At 61.8% G+C, this 19,630-nt stretch overlaps 1 protein-coding gene across 23 annotated transcripts; it reads right to left on the bottom strand.

Annotated features, from left to right (window-relative positions):
- Positions 1-411: 411 nt before the first annotated feature.
- Positions 412-19,276, bottom strand: ELN (elastin). 23 transcript variants are annotated; one of them, XM_052688897.1, is made up of 35 exons: positions 19,080-19,276; positions 14,389-14,442; positions 13,973-14,023; positions 13,822-13,854; positions 12,690-12,734; positions 12,158-12,259; positions 11,890-11,973; positions 11,763-11,813; positions 11,627-11,677; positions 10,065-10,136; positions 9,887-9,913; positions 9,611-9,682; positions 7,241-7,267; positions 7,010-7,075; positions 6,729-6,773; positions 6,517-6,600; positions 6,360-6,419; positions 5,600-5,704; positions 5,458-5,508; positions 4,965-5,030; positions 4,851-4,928; positions 4,712-4,768; positions 4,281-4,427; positions 4,118-4,168; positions 3,403-3,570; positions 3,188-3,241; positions 2,951-3,085; positions 2,823-2,870; positions 2,530-2,571; positions 2,173-2,217; positions 1,785-1,826; positions 1,429-1,470; positions 1,233-1,262; positions 1,071-1,121; positions 412-983 (listed from the first exon to the last, which is right to left on the bottom strand). In XM_052688897.1, exons 1-35 carry the CDS (start codon positions 19,156-19,158, stop codon positions 934-936), a joined length of 2,265 nt encoding a protein of 754 aa, XP_052544857.1. In that variant the 5' UTR covers positions 19,159-19,276; the 3' UTR covers positions 412-933. The 23 variants fall into 23 exon arrangements, with proteins under 23 accessions (XP_052544857.1, XP_052544867.1, XP_052544862.1 ...); XM_052688907.1 differs by having other exon boundaries at positions 3,403-3,456; positions 3,520-3,567; positions 4,851-5,030; XM_052688902.1 differs by having other exon boundaries at positions 3,403-3,477; positions 3,520-3,567; positions 4,851-5,030.
- Positions 19,277-19,630: the final 354 nt, after the last annotated feature.

The raw sequence follows: 19,630 nt of genomic DNA on the forward strand, positions 1-19,630 counted from the left end.
GCGGGTGTGGCCAGAGCGCGGGGAGGGGGCGGGGCTTCGTGGGACGGCGCGCCGGGAGGCAGCGTGGGAGGTTGGGAGTCGGATGTGAGCTGGTTGTGTCACCGTGCAACGGGATGCCGATGTCCCTCCGGAGCCCGAGGTGTCGCCGTGGGTCGCGGTACGGCTGTCCCCGTGCACCCCCAGGCTGTCACTGCAGGGCAGGACAGGGCCATCCTCTGTGACTCCAAGCCATCCCCTCTGGGGCTGTCCCCACGCCTGGCTGTGGTGTCCCTGAGCACAGGGGTGTCTGACCGTGGCACACCCGAGTCCTGCATTTTGGGAGGGGGCACAGCGCAGTGCCACTGTCACCACCACAGGCACTGTCCTGGGGTGGGGGGTGACCAGGGGACACAGGAACAGGACGGAGGCAGATTCCATTAAAAACTTGTCCTTTATTAGTCTGTTGGCAGCGATTCCCTCTGCGTAGGGCGTCCCACCCAGTTATATCAATGTGAGTAACATGAAGGGGGCCGGGGGGGTCCGCGGGCTGGCAGAGTCCCCGCGCTGCCCCCCGCCACTGGGACCCCTTCTTTCCCTCCCTCCCTCCTTCCCTCCCTCCCCCCACCCCTGCGTGCCCCTCGTGCTCAGCCCGGCCCCCCCCCGGGGTCAGCCACCCCCCAGGGGGAGCACCGGGGCCGGGTTGGGGTGGGGGTCCCAGGCCCTCCCGCAAGGAGCGATAGCACCAAGGGGGATGGCTGCTCCCCGCAGTTTATTCCGCACTCCCTGCTGGGGCTGGGGGGGTTCCCGGGGTGGGGGGGCGGCCCCTGACGCTGCCGTGGGGTCCCTGACGGGAGCGTGGGGCCGGGGGGGGGGGGGTCTCAGCTTGGTGGGGATTTACATTCTGGACCATGCAGTAGCACCAAAGTTCATGAGGTCATCGGTGACGGTGGGCGGTTACTTCCGCTTCCTCCCGCAGTATTTCCCTTGTGCACAGCCAATTCCACCTGGGGATGGAGGGGGGACAGTGGATCAGCTCCCCACCCCAAAAAGGTGCTCGGAGGAGGGGTGGGGGGATGCCAAACAGCACTCACCTCTAAAGCCCAGGGCCCCCAGGGCTCCTCCGTAGGTCTTGGGGGGCTTCCCTGTGGGGACGAGGCAGAGAGATGAGTGGGGTGGGAGGCAGCGTGGGGACAGGTGCCCTTTGAAGGGACTCCAACCCAACAACCCCATGTGTGTGACCACAGTGCACTCACCGCCAAATCCCAGCTGGCCACCAACCCCACCTGCAAGCACAGCAAAACCTCATTGGCTTCGGGATGCTCTGCCTTGTGCCCCCAGCCCAGCTCTGCCCCACCCCCCCATGGCCATGTCTCCCCATGCCCTAAGGGCTGCATGTCCCTGTGGGCTGTGTGTCCCCGTGGGCATGGCAAAGGGCACAGGGGAAAGTACCTGGAAATATCGGTGACACACCAAAACCGGGAACTCCAGCCCCTGGGGGTGGAAAGTGACAGCAGTGAGAAGCAGTGACAGCCCTGCGTGTCTGCGGTGTCCCCAGCCTACAGCTGGCTGCCCCCAAGAGCCACATCCCCACTATGGGTGCCCACCCGGTGCGCCCCGTGAGGCAGTGGCATGGAGACAGAGAGCACAGCAGTGTGGGCAGTGACAGCCCCACCTCAGCTCCCAGCCCCAGCTCTCACCTGGCTGCAGCCCCCCAGCACCAAAAGCTGTGTGAAGGGAGAGCCCCGGTGAGGGCATGGGGATGGGGGTATCACCAGAGTGCAGCCACGGCCGTCCCTGTTCCTTACCTGGCTTAGGAGGTTTTCCAGCAGCTCCTGGATACAAGAGCCCTACGTCAGAGAGGGGCATCAGCACAGCCCCCACACTGAGTCCAGAGGGTTCCCAGGTGTCTCACACATTGTGGTCACTGCTGTACTGTTCCCTGTCTCCATGGCCTGCGCCATGCTGGGGCTGTGGCCATCCCCTCCCTGTTGTACCCCAGGGCACAGTGACAGAGCAGGGTGGGGATATGGGGACCATGGGACCCATGCCCCTGTCCTTTCCTGCTCCGCAAAACCCAGTCCTGCAAGTCACAGCTGTGAGGGGACACTGTGGTTCTGCATCCCCAAAATGCCATTTCCTTTTCAGCTCTTCCATCCCTGGGACCCCCACACCAAACCCATCAGCACCACTCACCAGCACCGAGGCCACCAACTCCGAGGCCACCAACTCCGAGGCCACCTGTGATGGGGAGTCCAGGTGAGCACCCACAGGTGGCCATGGGGACAAACAGTGGGGCAAAGGGGGCTGCACTTGGGAAAGACTGCGGTGGGCTTCAGGCCAGGTTGGGAAACTGGGGCTGGAGACACTGAGCATGGCAGTGCTGGCCTTGCCACCACACTTGGTTCACGTGGCAGTGGGATCTGCATGAGGCATTCCTACTGCAGTGACATCCCTGGGTCCAATCCACTCCTCATCCAGCCCCACAGCAGCCCTCACTTTCCCTGTGCAGCCCCATACCCCAGAGGAGCACCCACCCCCTGCACCACCTACCTGGGATGCCACCGACCCCTGGGACCCCAGCCCCGGGCACACCTGCAGGAAAGAGACAGTGAGGCCAGGTGCCCTCAGCCCACACAGAAGGGACAGTGACCCCAGGGGAGTAGCCCTGACCCATCCTGCATGGGGAAAACGTCCCCACTCTGTCACCCCGTGCAGAGTGCCACCTCCCAGACCTGGGCCACCCTGCCAGGGCATGCAGGGATGCGGAGCAATGACAGCACCCTGATATCAACACAGGATGCCCAAAGGGGAGCAGGCTGGGGAACGGTGACCACGCTACGTACCGAATTTGGGAGGCTTAGCACCAGGCTGCACCCCGACCTGGGGGATGCCTGCAAAATAAGCAAGGGCACTGCGGTTAGCACAGGCATCCCATTCCCATCACACACAGCTGGATGTGTGATGCCCTCACCTGCTCCGGGGAGAACGCCGGCACCGGGCACCCCTACACCTGGCACTAAGCCGGGGACACCACCGATGCCAGGTGTCACTCCTGGCACACCAGGAGCACCGGGCACAGCACCTGGCACCCCTCCAACACCAGCACCTGTGGGGGAAAGGGGCTGAGGACACAGCCTGGGGGCTGCGTGGGGCCGGGGCAGCGCCTGTGCCAGCACCGCTCACCCACGTGGAGATGTGCTCAGCTCACCATATTTGGCTGCCTTAGCTGCTGCTTTTGCGGCTGCTGCTGGACCTCCAACACCTGAGACAGCAAGACAAGGGGCAGTGTCAGGGCCCTGCCTAGCAATGCTGGGTAAAGCTCATCCCTTTCATCTTGGTCGCCCACAAACAGATGGCTTCAAGCTGATGGAGGCCACCAGGATGACCTGTCCCCAGCCGAGATGCCACCACAACCTGCCTTACCTGGAACACCTCCAACGCCAGGGGCCAGGCCACCTACACCAGGAGCAAGGCCACCTACACCAGGAGCAAGGCCACCTACACCAGGAGCAAGACCTCCCACGCCAGGTGCCAGGCCACCTACACCAGGTGCCAGGCCACCTACACCAGGTGCCAGGCCACCTGCTCCTGCTGGAAGAGGGAGAGAAAGGTTGGGGTCTAGCCTGGGGAGAAAGATGGTGAATGAAAAAGGGGAATGGCTGGCTGGAATGATTGCACAGATGAAGGGGTTGGGTGGATGGGTGGTGGGATGGATGGGTGGTGGGATGGATGGGTGGTGGGATGGATGGGTGGTGGGATGGATGGGTGGTGGGATGGATGGGTGGTGGGATGGATGGGTGGATGGATGGATGGGTGGATGGATGGATGGGTGGATGGATGGATGGATGGATGAGTGAGTGGTGGTGTGGATGGATGAGTAGAAGGGAGACAGATGAACAAATGTATGAGAAGCTGTATGGATGATGAACCTCCATGCAGGCCAGCTCTCTGGAGAGCATTGCCAGACACAGCCAGGATCTCATCCCACACACAGCCTTACAGAAAGCTCATCCCTCGCCCTGACCCACAGGGACCCCATGCAGCGCCTAGCCTCAGCCCAGATCAGGGAAGCAGATTGGGGTGGGGAGGTGCTAAGAGGCAGGACCTGTGGGATAACAGCAGAGCGAGCCCATCTTACCGTACTTGGCAGCTTTGGCAGCTGCTTTGGCAGCAGCAGCTGGGCCAGCTCCTAGGGGAGACAGGGATCATGAGGGGCAGTGAAGGCTTGAGGTGGCCATGCCAGCATCTGTCAGCCAGCACCACCTCAGACATCCCCGAGTAGCCCTTAGAGAACATCTCACCAGGCACCAGACCGGGTACGCCAACTCCTGGAACACCAACCCCTGGTACGCCGACTCCAGGTACTCCGACTCCAGGAACACCAACCCCAGGCACGCCGCCAGGCACGCCAACCCCAGGCACACCAACCCCAGGCACACGCCCTGCTCCTGCAGAGAGGTTCAGGAATACATCCAAGCCCCTGCCCCGGCCTTTTGTAAGCATTCTTCCCTCCATCCATCCCACATCCATCTATCCCACCATCCCTTCATCGATCCCTCCATCCCTCCATTCCACCATCCATCCATTGCCCCACAACTCCATCCAACCATCCACCCATCCCTCCACATCCATTCCACCATCCATCCATTGCCCCACAACTCCATCCAACCATCCACCCATCCCTCCACATCCATTCCATCATCCATCCCAGAGCGAAAGACGAAGATCTCACCAAATGCGGCTGCTTTTGCTGCAGCCTTTGCTGCAGCAGCAGCTGCTGGGCCACCCACTGCAGGAACAGAAGAGAGGATGTCAGGGGGACTGGCAAAGTTGGCACCATGTTGTCCCCTCATGCCAGCCCATCTGCTCACCTCCAACACCAGGTACCACACCGGGAACACCAGCTACACCAGGAACACCAGGCACACCAGCTACACCAGGAACACCAGGCACACCAGCTACACCAGGAACACCAGGCACACCAGGAACACCTCCAATGCCAGCACCAGGAACGCCAACACCAGGAACGCCAACACCGGGAACACCAGCTCCTGCAGGCAGCAAGAGAGAAGCTGGGTTTGCTGAGAGGTGGGACGTGGAAGTAGGGCTGCTCTCACCATGGTGGTCCCCTGCCTCATCCCAGCAGCTGCGTGGGACACATGCCTAGTCCAGGGTCACCCAAGAGCTAAGAAGTCACCAGCACAGGGGCCGTTCCATGGGGGCTCCAGATGATGCTCATCATGGGGAGATGGAGCCTTGCAGCCAAATGGCATAGAGACACGGTTGGTGCCCCCCAGTATCCACATGGAAGGGCTGGGGGCTCTGGGCACTGATCAGACTGGAAACTGCCCAGAGCAGCCACAGCCTTGACCCTCTTGTGGTAGGGACGAGTGCAGGAGGAGCTGTCTGCATGGGACACCACAGACACCCGAGGATAACGAGGTGGCCGGGGGGCTCCTTGAACCGTGCAGTGCTTACCATACTTAGCTGCCTTGGCTGCTGCCGCTGCTCCTGCTGGTGTCCCAACTCCTGGGGACAAGAGAGAGGGACCCTGAGCCACCTGCCCCACACTGACTGCAGCGGGGAGAGTGCTCATGGGGACAGTCATGGGGACAGTCACCTGCCACCCCAGGGACACCTCCGACTCCGGGAACCAAACCAGGCACACCACCGACACCAGGCACAAGACCTGGGACACCACCGACCCCGGGCAGCACCCCTGCACCTGGAGGGAAGCAGAGCAGTCAGAGCACCCCCAAGAGCTGCTAGGAGGCACGGTGTCCTCTAGTGGCATGAGATGGCGTGGGGCTACAGATCCCCCAGGCAAAGCTGGAAGCTGTAGCGGGCCCTGAGCTCCCCCTGGGGCTGCACCAGGGGCCAAGGGTGGATGAGCTCCCCTAGCACTGCTGGCACAGGCATGGGATGCAGGAGGAGGATGCTTGCCAACTGCTGTGCTGCTCTGCAAGCGCTGTGATGCTCACACGGCAGTGTGCATGATGCAGTGTCCCCAGAGCATGCACAAATCCGGGCAGGGGATTCCCAGCTCCCCAGCCCTACAGCCCATGTGGCCACTCAGGAGCTGGTGGCAGCTGGCGGGACCGCGAGGTCCCCCAAGGACGGGCTCATCAATCCCAGCTGCTGCCGGGGCTGACGCATTTCCTCTGGATGCTCCAATGAGCGCGGGTTTGCTGCTGTGAAACTGAGCGCTTCTGCCAAAGAGTGGAGCAGAGAGCTGCAGATCTCAGCCCATCCCTCTGCTAACAGACTGCAGTCCCTGGGAGCTGTGCATGTCACCGTGCAGAGCTGTGGGCTGGGGGAGTGTCCCAAAAGCAAAGCGCCCCGCAAAGCCTCACCAGCAGGGCTGAGGAGCAGGGACTCACCATAGGCTCCTGCTTTCGCTGCTGCCTTCGCTGCAGCTGCTGCCGCTGCTGGGCCTCCCACTGCCAGAGCAGCAGGAGAGAGTCAGGAGTGTGGGATATGGGGGCATGGGGACACGGGGATGTGGGTCTCATGCCTCGGGGCTGAGCCCAGCCTCACCTCCAGCTCCTGGCACAACACCGACACCGGGCACCACGCCGCCCACCCCTGGGATGCCGCCAGCCCCAGGCAGGACACCGGCTCCTGCAGGAAGTATGGGGCATCAGCTCAGAGATGAGACAGCAGCAGCCCCCCCCCCCCAAGCCTGGAAGGGGGCACAGCCTCCCTAGTGGGGCCGTGAGTCCTGTGTGTGCCCGCAGATGGTGGCTCACCATATTTAGCTGCCGCTTTTGCTGCCGCCGCCTGTGCTCCAACACCTGGGGAAGGACAGGATGAGATGCTGAGGAGATGAGGATATCCCCAGCACAGCCCTCCCTTTTCCCTGGGGAGGTGACACAGCTCTGTCCCCTCTCTGGCCACTTTGGGGCCGCCAGGCAGTGCCAAGAATCCTGTCCAAACACCAATGACTTCCAAAGATATGCCAGCTCCCCATGCCACAGTCTATGGGTCCCAATCCCTGCACCCCCCAGAGCAGCCAAGGTGGGAGCCATACCTGTCCCAGTGGGGTACCCAGCCTTCCCAGCAAGAACCCCTGCTCCTATCCCACCTGGTCCAAGGCCTGCAAGCACAAAGAGAAAGCGCAACGAGGTCAGGAGCTGGGTGCCGGGGCAAGGATGAGGCAGACAAACAGCTCCAGCCCCATAGCTGAGGACACGCTGGGGACACAGGGTCCGCGAGGAGCTACGACCGTGAAGCTACGAGCGCTCATCACAGGGCAGCTTACCATTGACGAAGGGCAATCTATAGCCACCTGGAGAGGAGAGAAGGCGCTGGTTAGCACCTGGCTGCCGGTGGCCGTGCCCGCTCTGCCTCGCGGTGTAGCCCCTCTTTGCCATCAAGCCAGCGAGCCCTCGGCACTGGGGCTCCTTCCCAGCCAAATCCTTTTTGGGGTGCAACCCCGCATCGTGATGGGGCTCCCAGAGGTCCCCCTCACCAAAAGCGAACCCCACGCTGAGGGCTGTGGTGCGTGGAGCTGGTTTCTGACACGAGCGTGTCTTTGCTGGAGTCTCCCTTGACCCCACATCGACAGTGATCCACAGAGAGCCCCACGGCGAGAGCCATACCCGACCGGCTGCACCAGGCTCTCATGTGAGGCTTTAATTGGAATCAGGGCTTGGGAACTGAAACGTGACCTCACTGGGAGGTCGGCAAGAAGGAACGGGGGGATTACGAGAAGGAACATCGCGGCCGGGGAGACGGCTCCTTGAGAAAGAGTGGAGTCCCATTGCATGTGCCAGCATGGGGACACCTGGTGCACAACATGGCGGTGACCACAGTCCAAGGAACGGTGACAAAGTGGCACCAGGGGCTGCACACCACGGTGGCCTGGTCCCCTGCTGGTACCATCACCCACAGACAGGATGAGACAGCATCCCCTCCCACAGCCAACATGTGTGCTCCAGACTCCCCCCCCCTTCCCCGTTAGCTGTTTCCACCAGCTGCCACGCGATGCTGGGAGCGCTCTGCAGGCGGTGGCTGTGAGCAGGATCCCTGCAGGCACCCAGCAGCAGCAGCACCCCGCTCACCCCACAGCTGCCTGATGCCAGGTGACACATGAAGGTGGCACCAAGGGCCCAAACCTTTGGGATTCTGGGCATTTCTCTGGGTCCTCAGTGCCCCAGCACCCATCCTGTGGCGGCACAAGGACGGCCACCAGTGTCATCAGTGCTAACAGAGCAGTGCTTCTGGCATGGAAGCCATTCTCTCTGACCTCAGGCCAGCTCGACGCAGTCCCCATCCCTGTGACATCAATGGGGGATCCTGATTTCAGCCACAGATCAGCCTGCTCCCCCAGCAAACCAAGGACCCTTGGGACCCCTCCTGCTCCAGGACAGCCCAGAATCTGGCAGGGGCGTCTGGAGCAAAGCACCCTAAAAGGAAACTTTCCTCTGAAAATGCTGTTTTCATGTCTCCTTGCCCCTCTTGCCCTGCACACAGCACAAGGGATGTAAAGGCAAGTCACACATCTCAGCAGCCCCTGATGAACCGATCTGCTTCCACCAAGAGCCCCACACCACTGCAGAACGACGAGCTGAGACGCACCCAACACCCGAAAACACACGGGGGGACAGAAACACCATCCTACCACACACCCTGCAAGAGGTGGCACCGCACAGGAGCCACGAGGATGGGGTCCGCAAGAGAGGGATGGGGATACGGCAGCCCCACTCTCTGCTGTGGGGCTCACTGCTCGGAGCCAGGCACAGCAGCTCCCCAGAAAGTGGGTCAGCCCCGTCTGGGCTTCGGGCCACTGGCGGGGCCGCCGGGACGTGGCCAGGTGCCTGCAGCAGGCACCCCATGAAAGGCCGTCTGGGGCCGGGCGGCCAGACGGCATCCGATCTGCGCAGGGCCGGGTCGCCCTAACGAGCGGAACGAGGCTCTGCGGGAGGAAGCGGGCGCTGGCCAAGTATTTCTGCCGTGGGCCCCGCCGGGGGAAGCTGCCGGGACTGGCGGCCGTTGCGGGGAGGGATGCGCCCCAGGGTGGGCTGCACCCCAGAATAACACCCGGGGACACATTTGATCCCGCATCCCCGGGATGAGGGGCCCCACTGGGCTCTGGCTCCCATCCATGGCCTGGGTGTCACTGGGGTGCTGCTGGCACCCCCAGACAAGGCAATGCCCTCCTGTCCCCACCGCTGCCACCCCGCTGCTGTCCCTGCGTGGCATGGGTCTGGCACCTGGCGCAGGGATGGGTGACAGATGACACCGGAGCGGCGCAGGTCGGGAGAGGGGTGCTGAGCACCCCTGGGCTGGGACTGAGCATCATCTCTGCGGGCAGTGAGGAGGGAGCCCTGCCTCTGTCCCCACTGCCATCCTGCTGGTGGTGGCCTTGGCGAGGGGTCCCCAATGGGGGACACGCAGCCTGGGTGAGCGTCTGGTGAGCAACCCTCGGCCCCCAGGAGCCACAGAAAGCAGAGGGTCCCTGAAAGGATGTGCCTGGTGCTGGGAGGGAGCTGCGGACCAGCGTGGGGTGTCCCAGCCCAGCATATGTCCCAGGGCCACCCAGGGCCACCGCGGCTCAGCCCGGGGCAGCGGGGACGGCGGCTCGTCCCCCTGGCCCCCACCCGCATCCCTGCTGGCTGTGGCCGCTTACCTGGGAGCTTGGGAGCTTTGATGGGATACCCCAGAGGGACACCGGGCTGCTGGCCTCCAAAGCCTCCCAGTCCTGCAAAGCCAACAGCAGACGCTCACCTGGAGCCTGCGCCCAGGTTGCCACCAGACCTTGCAGAGCGGGGTGCCCGCGGCACCCTGGGTCCCCGGCCACGGCTTGGGAAGCCTCTGAGGCACCTTCTGGTGTGGGGAGGCTGCTGTGGTGATGGAGAAACTTAAGAAGGAAGAGAAGAACTGGGGAGAGAGAGGGGGCACTCACCGGGGATTCCTGCAAAGGCTCCTGCTCCTGGGGAGAAACAAACACACAGCCTTGAGTTGTGGGGCTCCCGGCAAGCCACAGGGTCCCACCTTGGGCTCAGCTGTGGAAGGGCTGGCACGGGAACAGCTTCAGTAGGGTGGAGGTGAGCCCTGGACCTGATGTGGGAGCAGGGACGTACCTGGACCTTTTGCCTTGACCCCGGTGCCGGTGGGAACGCCGGGCAGCACGCCTACACCGGGGAAGCGGATACCTGGGGTGGAGCAGAGGGGACAGTGAGCACCCTGGGCAATGTGGGGCCCAGAGCCGTGCCCCCTCCTGCCTGCTAATGCCCAGAGATGAGAGAAAAAAAACACTGGATTTGCCTCAAGATACCTGCAATCAGCACCTCAGCACCTCAGAATCATAGAATCATTCAGGTTGGAAAAACCACTGTGTTGGATCACGCAGTGCAAACATCACCACGATGCCACTAAACATCATCATTCCGTGTGACATCTACACTTCTCTTGAAATCATGTCCCCCTTCCCTGGCTCAGCACCCCGGGCTGCACTGAGCCCCCCTGAGCCCAGCACCGGTGTGGTGGGAGGGGACACAAACTCCAACCATGGCACATCCCTGCTCCAGCCCCGTGGCACCAGGGTGGAGGTGGCTCCAGCCCCTTCAGCTGCCACCCTGCGCAGGAATCCAGGCAGAAGGTTCCATTTCTGCCCATCAGCAGTTGGGATCCATTTTTATTTCAGGTTTTTTGTTGGTTTTTTTTTTTTCCCTTTTACAACTGTCTTTCATTATAACTCGTGCCATTTTCAGACATGGAAAGACATTCCTGACCAGCGACACACTTCCCATTCTGAGAGTGTTGAAACATCTTGTTTTCACAAGTTTTCCTCCACTGATTGCTTTGTGGTGACGGATTCCTGTCCCCCTCCACCTCTCCTGCCTCCAGACTAAGCTCCATTCAGTGTCTAGCACTGATGCCACTTGTGCCCACACCGTGTCCCCAGAGGCATCAAATCCCCACCTTTGGCACCATGGAGATGCTTTAGCAAACGGAGCTGGAAACTGTGGGGAGGGCAAGGAAAGGTGGGCAGGGAGCTGGGCAGGTGGCAGCAGTGTCCTGGTGGGGTTGGGCACATTGGGATGGGGATGCAAGGTCAGGACACAGCCAGCTACGAGGCCACCAGGGGGTCACCAAGGTGCTGCCTGGGGATTGGGACCCCCTTGGAGACTAAGGTGCTGCTGTGGGATGAGGTTCCCATTGCAAGTTTGGGTATTGCCACGAGGTGGGGATCCCCCCAGAGGTTGCAGTGCTGCTGTGGGACAGGGATGCCCTCAGAGGTTGTGGGGCTGCTGTTTGATGGTTTCGCCTTGCTGGTTGGGGTGGGAACCCACTCACAGGTTGGGGTGCTGCTGTGAGACAAGGAACCCCTTAAAGAAGGGAGTTCAGCTGTGGGATGAAGACCTTGGACATAGAGGTGCTGCAATTGGATCAGGGAGTTGCTCAATGGTTAGGGTGTTGCAGTGGGATGAAGATCCCTTTAGAGGATGCTGTGGGATGGGGACTTTCTTGAAGGTGAGGGTGCTGCTCTTGGTTGGGTCCTCTTGAAGTCTGGGCTGCTGCTGTGAGATGGGGATATCTTTCCAGGCAGAGTTAGTGCCATTGGATGAGAACCCCCTCAAATGAAAGAGTGTTCCCATGGAATGAGGACCCGCTCAGTGATCACAGATGGGACCCAGCTCACCTGCTCCAGGGAGCACACCTCCACCTGGGAAAGCTCCGGGGATGCCAGCACCTGTGGGACAGGAGGAAGGCAGCAGTGAGCACCTGCCCAGAGGCGCTGCCCGCTGCCCCCAGCCCCATCTGGGCCATGCACCTACCTGGCACTTTGGGGGGCTTCCCCGCCGCACCAACCCCGGGCTGCACCGCACCTGTAGGAGCAGAGAGTCCTGAGCACCCATGCAGTGCTCCCACGGGCTCAGAGTGTGGCAATGGGGCATTTCCTACCTGGGACACCAAGGCCTCCTGGAACTCCAACTCCACCCACGCCACCGAGGCCACCAATTCCACCCACACCACCAAGGCCAGCACCTGGGGATGCATGGAAAACGAGGGCACAGGGTGAGATGTCACCTTTGGGCCACAGAAAGGGATGGCAGCAGGGACATCCCAAAGCAGCACAGGGTATGGATACTCCAGGCTGAGCAGGCAAACTCCAGAGCCCTAAGGATGCCCAAGCCCAGAGGTCCCGCCCACAGACACCCCCAGTACTCACCAGCTTTTGCTGCAGCCTTAAGAGCGGCCGCAGACGCAGCACCTGGGAAGGCTGCCCCGGGGAAGGCTCCCAAACCTGCTCCCAAACCTCCGACCCCAGCACCTGCGAGCAATAGCATAATCTTAGCGCCCACCTCCACAAGCACTCACCCTGCCCTGCAGCACCTACGTGCAGCAGGAGGAGCGGGGCGAGCCCAGGAGCAGCACGTTGTCTGTAACCCAGGGCTGCAGCAGAGGCGAGGGGCAGCGAGCTGGCATTAGGCACAGCGAGGCGGCGTTAGGTGACATCTGCACGGGGACAGCTCTGCGGTGCCAGCCTGGATCGTGTCCTGTGCTCTGTCACCCCACATCCCCCAGGACACCTGCTCCTGTCGCTGCCCGGGGCTGCCCGGCTTAACCCCACGGGAGGACACGGCCACGGGGGTGGCCCCGCTGCCGGTTCACGGTGGACAAACCCTACGGCCGTGGGGAAAGGCCACCCGCTGTCCCTGGGGAGGCTGTGCGTGTAGGGCATAATCCTGGTTCGCGCTCACCTGGCTGCAGGCCAAGAGGGCCGAGTCCCCCGAGGCCACCGACCCCTGGAAAGAGAACTGGGCTGAGGAGGACGGCGTGGCCGCAGGGGCGCTGCGAGGGGACAGGGAAGGGGCGGAGCTGCAGCCATGCTTTCCCATCCCTATCCCGTGCTGCTCTGGCACCTGGGCCAGTCCGTGGGGTTCCCTGCCATCGCCCCGGCACTTGCTCCCTGCGCAGAGCAGGGATGTAGCTGTCACGACAAACAGGGGTTCGTGGGATGGGTTTTTTCCCCCCCAGGAACCAGGGTCGTGACGAGGCGACCGTATTTGCACCGTCCCAGCGGGATGCATTGGTCCGGGGGTCCCAGCCCACCAAGGCCCCAGGGATGGGCACATGGGGGTGGGGACAGGACTCAGACCGTGGCACGGGACGTGTGTCCCCATCCAATGGCCACCGCCGTCCCTTCCCGCCCCACCCGCCGGGCCACGAGGGGACGGAGCCTAAATGTTTATGGCTGAGGAATGAGTCCCTCCGGCTCCGGCCAGCGCTGCCTTCCAACATCTGGGGCTAATCAGCGCTCGCTCCCTCCAGGCGCAAATTCCACTGCCTTTGGCTCACGGCGCGGACACCGCTCCGGCTGGGGCTTCGCGGCTGCGCCGCGTTTGGTTTTAATTACGCCGAAATAAAGGGCCTTGTTTTTCTTTCCACAAGCTGAAATCTGAGTAAACGGAGGTTGCAGGCCCCCGCCTGGGGCTGGCGCTCCCGCGGCGCGGAGAGGGGACGGGGCAGGCAGCGCATCCCGCCCCAGGCACTGCGCTCCCCATCCCGTGGAGCATCCCCTGCGTCCAGACAGTGGACTTCTCCATCAGCGCCCTGCCACCGCTCATCCCCTCCTTTTTGGGCAGACGAGCCCCAGCCGAAGCTGCTCGACTAGGGGACTGCTGAGGACATCTGGGATATGGGAACAATTGGAGAGAAAGTGGCAGTGCTGAAGCCAGGGACAAGGGCGAAGGCACGCAGAGACATTGTGGTTATTGAGAGCTTGGTGAGCGGAAAGCGCTGGCTGGTGACAGGGAGCATCCCATGCCCACGGCCTCCTCCTGCATCCTGGCTGCTGGTGCAATCAGTGAGAGATAAAGGGAAGGTTCATACCTGGTTTGAGAGGTTTTCCTCCAGCCCCGAGCCCTGGGGGAGATGAGGGAGAGCAGTCAGGCACAGCATCCCCTGCAGTGCATTTGGGGACGCCGCAGGGTGCTGCCATGCCACCTCCTCCCTGTCCCAGGCAAGGGTCCCCAGCACTCACCTGCTCCCAAACCTGCTCCCAAACCTGCTCCCAAACCTCCAACTCCAGCACCTGTGAGCAACAGCACAGTCTCAGCACCCACCTCTGCAAGCTTCCACCCAGGCCCAACTCATGCTGTGGGTCCTGGGGTGACAGTCAGATCAGAGCCCCAAGGCTGCACGTAGCCAGAGCACGAAGGACAGGCTGTCACCCCGGACCTTCCCGCAGTGGGGGCTGTGGAGGTGCCAGCTATGGGCAGGAGGCCCCAGCATAAGCTTGGCACAGCCTCTTGCCCACACCAAGGGGGCTGCAGCCACCCAAGGCTGAGTGTCCCCATGTCCCATGCTCCTGCCTTGCTGGTCTCACAGGTGTCCTGAGTGCCTCCTCAAGGGCCTGCCCCATCCCCACGGTACCCCCAACTGCCCACCTCTCCTTACCTGGGAAAAAGCCTCCTCCTGGGACTCCCCCTCCCGGGATAGCACCAGGGACCCCTGCAAGAAGAGAGACTCCGTTAAAACCCCCACAGGGATCTGTGCAGGACTGCGATGAGGACACTCCCTAGAGCAGAGTGAGCTCTCTGCCTGTCCTTGCACATCTCCCTGCCTCCAGTGCTGCAGTGGTGATGGGGTCTGCAGCTGCCCCAGGACCTGCTGTGGGTGTCAGCAGGATAACAAGCAGGCTGAGATCCAGCTCTGCCTCCCCAAACCATGCCAACTCCAAAACCCAATCCCACCCGATCTGTATCTCTTTGTCCATCCCTGCAAAGTGGAGAAGCTCCTCAGCCCCTCAGCTCTCAAAGGTGGCTGGAGTGGGGCTCCCAGGTGGTGTTTGAGAGCCTTTGGGGTGGGTGAACTTCTCTCTGCCGAGGCACGTTCAGCAGATGGATGCTCCCTGCTGCACGGGGTACGTGTGCGGGGTGCAGGATGGCAGGGGTCTCACTCAGCAGGGATGGTTTGGGTGCAGGAACGTGGTGCAGGGGATGCTCTGCTCCTGGATGGGCTTTCTGATAATGAATAGCTTGAAAAGGGATTTGTGGTGTGGTGGGCAGGGTTGAGGAGCTCACAGTGGGCTGGGCAGGGAGGATTTGGGGCTTCTGGACCTTTGATGGCGGGGGGGGGGACCCTGCACCCCCAGGAGATTGGTGCATGTGGTGGCACAGCCCTGGGGTACATGGCATGCAAAGCCTCTGAATCAAGGGTGTTCCTTGCACCCTGCCACCCTGTGAGGCTCCAGGGTTGGAGTGCCAACCTTGCCATGCTGGGATGCACACATATGTCAGGTAATGTGAAGGACATCACACATGTGAAGGACACATGTGTCTGCACAAGGAGGATGCACACCCCTGTGCACACGCACACTGGGGGACACGGGCCCAGCAGCATTCTCCAGCTGATGTGTTCCAGCAGTGCCCAACAGTAGATTTGGCACCACGCATCCCCAAACCGGCCTGGGGCACAAATCCAGCTGTGGTGCAGCTGATGTCCCAGGGAGCAGAGCTGTCTCTGTCCCCGCTGACCACCAGCCCAGCCCAGCAGTGCAGCAGCCAGCCAGCACTTACGGAGCGGCTCCTTTTCCTGGCACATTCTCCTGCCTGCCCTCCCTCATCCCCCCTTCACCCCTCCTCCTCCCCCCCCCACCAGCTTGGAAAAACAAATCCCAGCTCCTTGCCTGTTTCCAAACATACACACAACTCTCATCCTTCCCACCCGACCTGCTGGGCAGCTGTGTGGGATACTCCTTTGGAGTCCCCAGGACTCAGCCCTCCGTGGGCAGGGTGGCATCTTTTGCTGGGGGAATGCTGTGCACTGTGGGGACACCCAGATCCTCTGCACCACCGCTGCCTGGCACAGCCCCATGGAGAAGGTGAGGGGAGGCAGCTCAGTGCCCTTTGAGTCCCATAAAGGTCTGGGGGATGCTGTGCAGAGGCCGTGCTCTTTGGTGCCTGTTCCAGCTCCATGCAATCCCAGTGTTTTGGAGATTAAAGGGGAGGTGCTAGTGTCCGTGTGGGGGTCAGAAGGTGGATGTGGACCTCCTGCCTTGGCACCAGCCAACCTGGCTGCACAGATTTTGCCCACAGCATCACAGAAGCCTGCTCCTCATGTGCTGCTGAGCAGGACCAGCTGTGACACCAACCAGCCCTGTGCTCCTGCACAGCTGCACTGCTGCACCACAGCCGTGCCACACTGCAGCAGCAGCAGTGGCTCTCTGGGGCTGTCTCCATGCTTGTCACACACCTGCAGCCCTGTCCCCAGCCTCGCGGCAGGGAAGCAGGCACTGCCTGTATTCTGATCCCAGCACAAGGGACCCTCCTTTGCCCCCTCCATCTCTCAGCACATTGGTGATGGAGAAACTGACTTACAGCCCCACTGGGGCTGGTGGGTTCCCTGCACTGCCTGTCCTGCTCAGAGCCTGCTGGGGGCAGAGGGAGAATTGCTCACAGGTCCCTTTTTCCCCCGGAACTGGGTTGTGTTTCCAACCCTGAGACAGGAGAGCAGGCACTTAAATGCACAGCCCTGGCTGCAGGGGTTTGCTCACGGAGGTGCTTCAGGATCCAGTGTGGAACCTTGTTTATAGGAGCTGGACTTCTCTTCCACTGCTCTGCGCCATCTGGTCGCTGCAATAGCTGCACTGTCCCATTATCTGTTTTCTTTTGACCCCTCTTTCTGTTACCCTCACCATTTATGTTTGACAGCAATTCCTGTTAGCCACACACTTTCCACTACCCGCGCACTTACTGGCAGATCCCTTTCCAAGCAAGAAACGCAGATATTTTCTGTATTCAGCAGCTCATTCCTCCTCACATCCAAGAGCTTCCTGAGGACCACGACAGGACGGGAGCACACAGCCCTGCTCAGCCCCTCGCCCCACGTCAGGGCAGCCAACCCCGCTGCTCAGCAGCCTCCCCGGCCCCTTCCCACAGCCGGCTCAGCGCCCGACCGCTGCAGACATTTCCCTCTCGTTGTTTGCTTTTTTGGAAGAATGGGTTTTGGAAACATGCGGTTTCCAGGCAACTTTGAAGCCGTGCCCACATCCCGAGCCCACTGGTAGCAGCTCAGGAGGATGAGAGGAGAGGGAAGCTGTCACCACAGTCAGGCACCCATCCGGACCCCAGAGCCCCAGCTTTCAGCTCTGAAGTATCTGCAGACAGGCTGCAAAGGTGTTCTGGAGTGAATTGTGCACCCTCAGAGGGTCTCCATGGGGTCAGGGTGCTGGGGGGGGGCAGGATGCCAGCACATCTATTACCTGCATCTCTGGGCCAACCTCTGAACCCTGAGCCCACAGGATTGGGATGCTCGTGTCCTTCTGCCCTCTTTAAGGCATCGTTTGTGGGGAAGCACTGGAGGATGGGTGCCCCCCTCCATACGCTTCCCTTGGCACCTTTTACAGCAGCTTCCCTGTACAGTAGCCCAGATTCATCCATGGGACACTGCATGCCCCCACGGTGCCCAGAACAAACCAACTCCCTGGAAGAGATGCTGAGCTACCACTGGAGGATCCCAGGTGCCACCAGCTCAGCCCCTCGTTGGGTCAGCACTCTAAAGGTCTTCCCCAGGGCGCTGGAACAGTCTGAGTGCACAGGGCTGCCCCCATCTCCATGCCCCCAGCCCTGGCATATCTCAAATGCCCCTTCCCTGTCCAAATTGAAGCTGCAGTGTGTGCCATGGGAGGCAGCCCTGTAACCCTTCCAGGTGGATGCATCCTGAGCACCCACTGGTGCCTTTGGCTGTGCCCTTATCCCAGCTTGATCCCCAGGGGCTCGCAGAGCACAGTGCCAAGCAGCACACTGGGCTGCAGGAACAACGGTCATTTCTCTATAGGGAAATGTTCCCCAGTGTCCCCATCAGCACAGGGACTCCTCAGAGAGCTGCTCCCAGACCAGCCAACACCCCAGGACAGCATGCCAGAGGCTGGAGCACGGCCAGCAAATCCAACTGCTCACACACCACTGTGGGATATCACTCTGGGGCCAAAGCCATCCTGAGACTGCCCCAGCTGCCAACTGCATGGGAGCTGGCAAGCAAAGCAACCAGGGTGAAGGGAGCCAGCACAGAGCATCCCTGCCAGGCACAGGGAGTGGCCAGCACTGAGCTGCAACCCGGCTGGGACGGCTGCTTGGCCCCGGGCTGCAGCTCTCCAGGATCAGGCAGAGCAGCAGCTGTGCAGGTGCCTGTCACAGGAGTGACATTACGTGCATGGCTGGGGACAAGCAGCCTGGGACAGAGCAGAGAGCTGCAGGGCATCCGTGCAAGGAGCTGCTGGCTGCAGAGAGCTTCCCTGAGGGTTTTGCACTGGGCAGGGGTGGCACTGCCCGTGGGGTCCTGCCCTGCCCTGAGCAGCTGGCAGCGTGTGATGGCTGCAGCACTGTCCCCATCACCACCACTGCTGGTGCCCCATTCAGCCAGACGGGTGCCGTTCCCCCTCACCCCAGGCCCTATGGAGGCAGCTGTCCCACTGCACCACACATTCCCTGCTTTCACCCACTTTTCCCATGGTGAGCAGCCTTAAATCCTCACTCAGTGGCCCCGTACCCTGGTCACACACCTGCTGTGCTGCTTGGCCCTGTCCCACTCACAGCAGGATGCTCGGCCCAGGTACCCAGTGCCTTTTGTCCCCTGCCCATGTGCACATGTGCATGCACTACGGGGTGTCACACAGCCCCAGAGGCCGACGCTGCCGAGCCGGGGGGTGGATGACACCAGGGGGGGGACACACAGCAACCACGACACCAGCGAAAGGCTTTGTCATGGCCACACGCTGTGCACGCACGCAGCCCTCAGGCAGCCCCCAGCTCACACTGAGATCACAACGGGGGGCCATGGATGCCAGCCCCCTGCCCTTGGCACTTACAGCCACTCCACATGCATGTCCCCAGCACCTGGGCACGATGTGGCACCTCGGAGCCACCTCCCAAAAAGCGCTCCGCGGTGCCGCTCCCAGGCTCTGTGTGCCACCATCGCACCCTGCAGTCGGGGAGGAGGAACCCGGCTGATCTCTGCCTGCTACCCCGGGCGTCCAGAGCAGGGCAGGGGCTGCCCTCCCCGGGGACACGCAGCCCTCGGCCGGGGCAGGACGCGGGGTCCCTGCAGAGCCCCTTCAGGCGCAGGGGATGGAGCTTTTCGTTCCTTACCTCCTTGCTGAGAAGCCGGGAGGATGGAGAAGAGGAGGAGGACTCCGGGGAGGAGGGGTGCAGCTGCCTGCCTTGCCATCTCTTGAAGCAATGCCCCCGTGCTCTCGCAGTCAGTGTGTTTTATCCCAGAGCTGCTTAATTGTTGCTTCCAAGGATGTGAGGGGAAGGGGGGGTGTGGGGGTTGGAAGGAGGGAGGGGAAAAGGAGTGAGAGAAGGGGGGAGAGAGGCACAGGACACTACGTCATGACGAAAGGGCAAACACTCAGCCCTCTCCAGGCTATTGGGCTGCGTTGTTTTTTCTCTTTTTTCTTCCTTTTTTTTTTTTTTGTGTGTGTGTAATTTCTCTCCCTCGCCGCTCTCTCTCCAATTCTGGCGCGGCGCTGCCAAAAGTGCGGGGGGAGCTGCCAAAGAAGGCGGCCTGCGGCGGGCGGGGGGCGAGGGGAGCAGGCGGAGGGGGGAGTGCAAAGCCCAAAAAGAGGGGGTGGCAGCGGGGGGTGTCACACCTCGGGGGCAGCAGGCCAGCGCCGTGGGGGCTGCCAGGCAAAAGGAGG

This window comes from Tympanuchus pallidicinctus, unplaced genomic scaffold, assembly GCF_026119805.1.
Source record: "Tympanuchus pallidicinctus isolate F22 unplaced genomic scaffold, pur_lepc_1.0 scaffold24, whole genome shotgun sequence".
In the NCBI taxonomy this organism is placed as follows: domain Eukaryota; kingdom Metazoa; phylum Chordata; class Aves; order Galliformes; family Phasianidae; genus Tympanuchus; species Tympanuchus pallidicinctus.

Coding starts and splice junctions, on each gene's coding strand:
- ELN (XM_052688891.1), bottom strand. CDS start 19,158: ATGGCAAGGCAGGCAGCTGCACCCCTCCTCCCCGGAGTCCTCCTCCTC. Junction 13,855..13,972: donor GGGAGCAGGTTTGGGAGCAG/GTGAGTGCTGGG, acceptor CATCTCCCCCAG/GGCTCGGGGCTGGAGGAAAA. Junction 9,914..10,064: donor GGTCAAGGCAAAAGGTCCAG/GTACGTCCCTGC, acceptor GTTTCTCCCCAG/GAGCAGGAGCCTTTGCAGGA.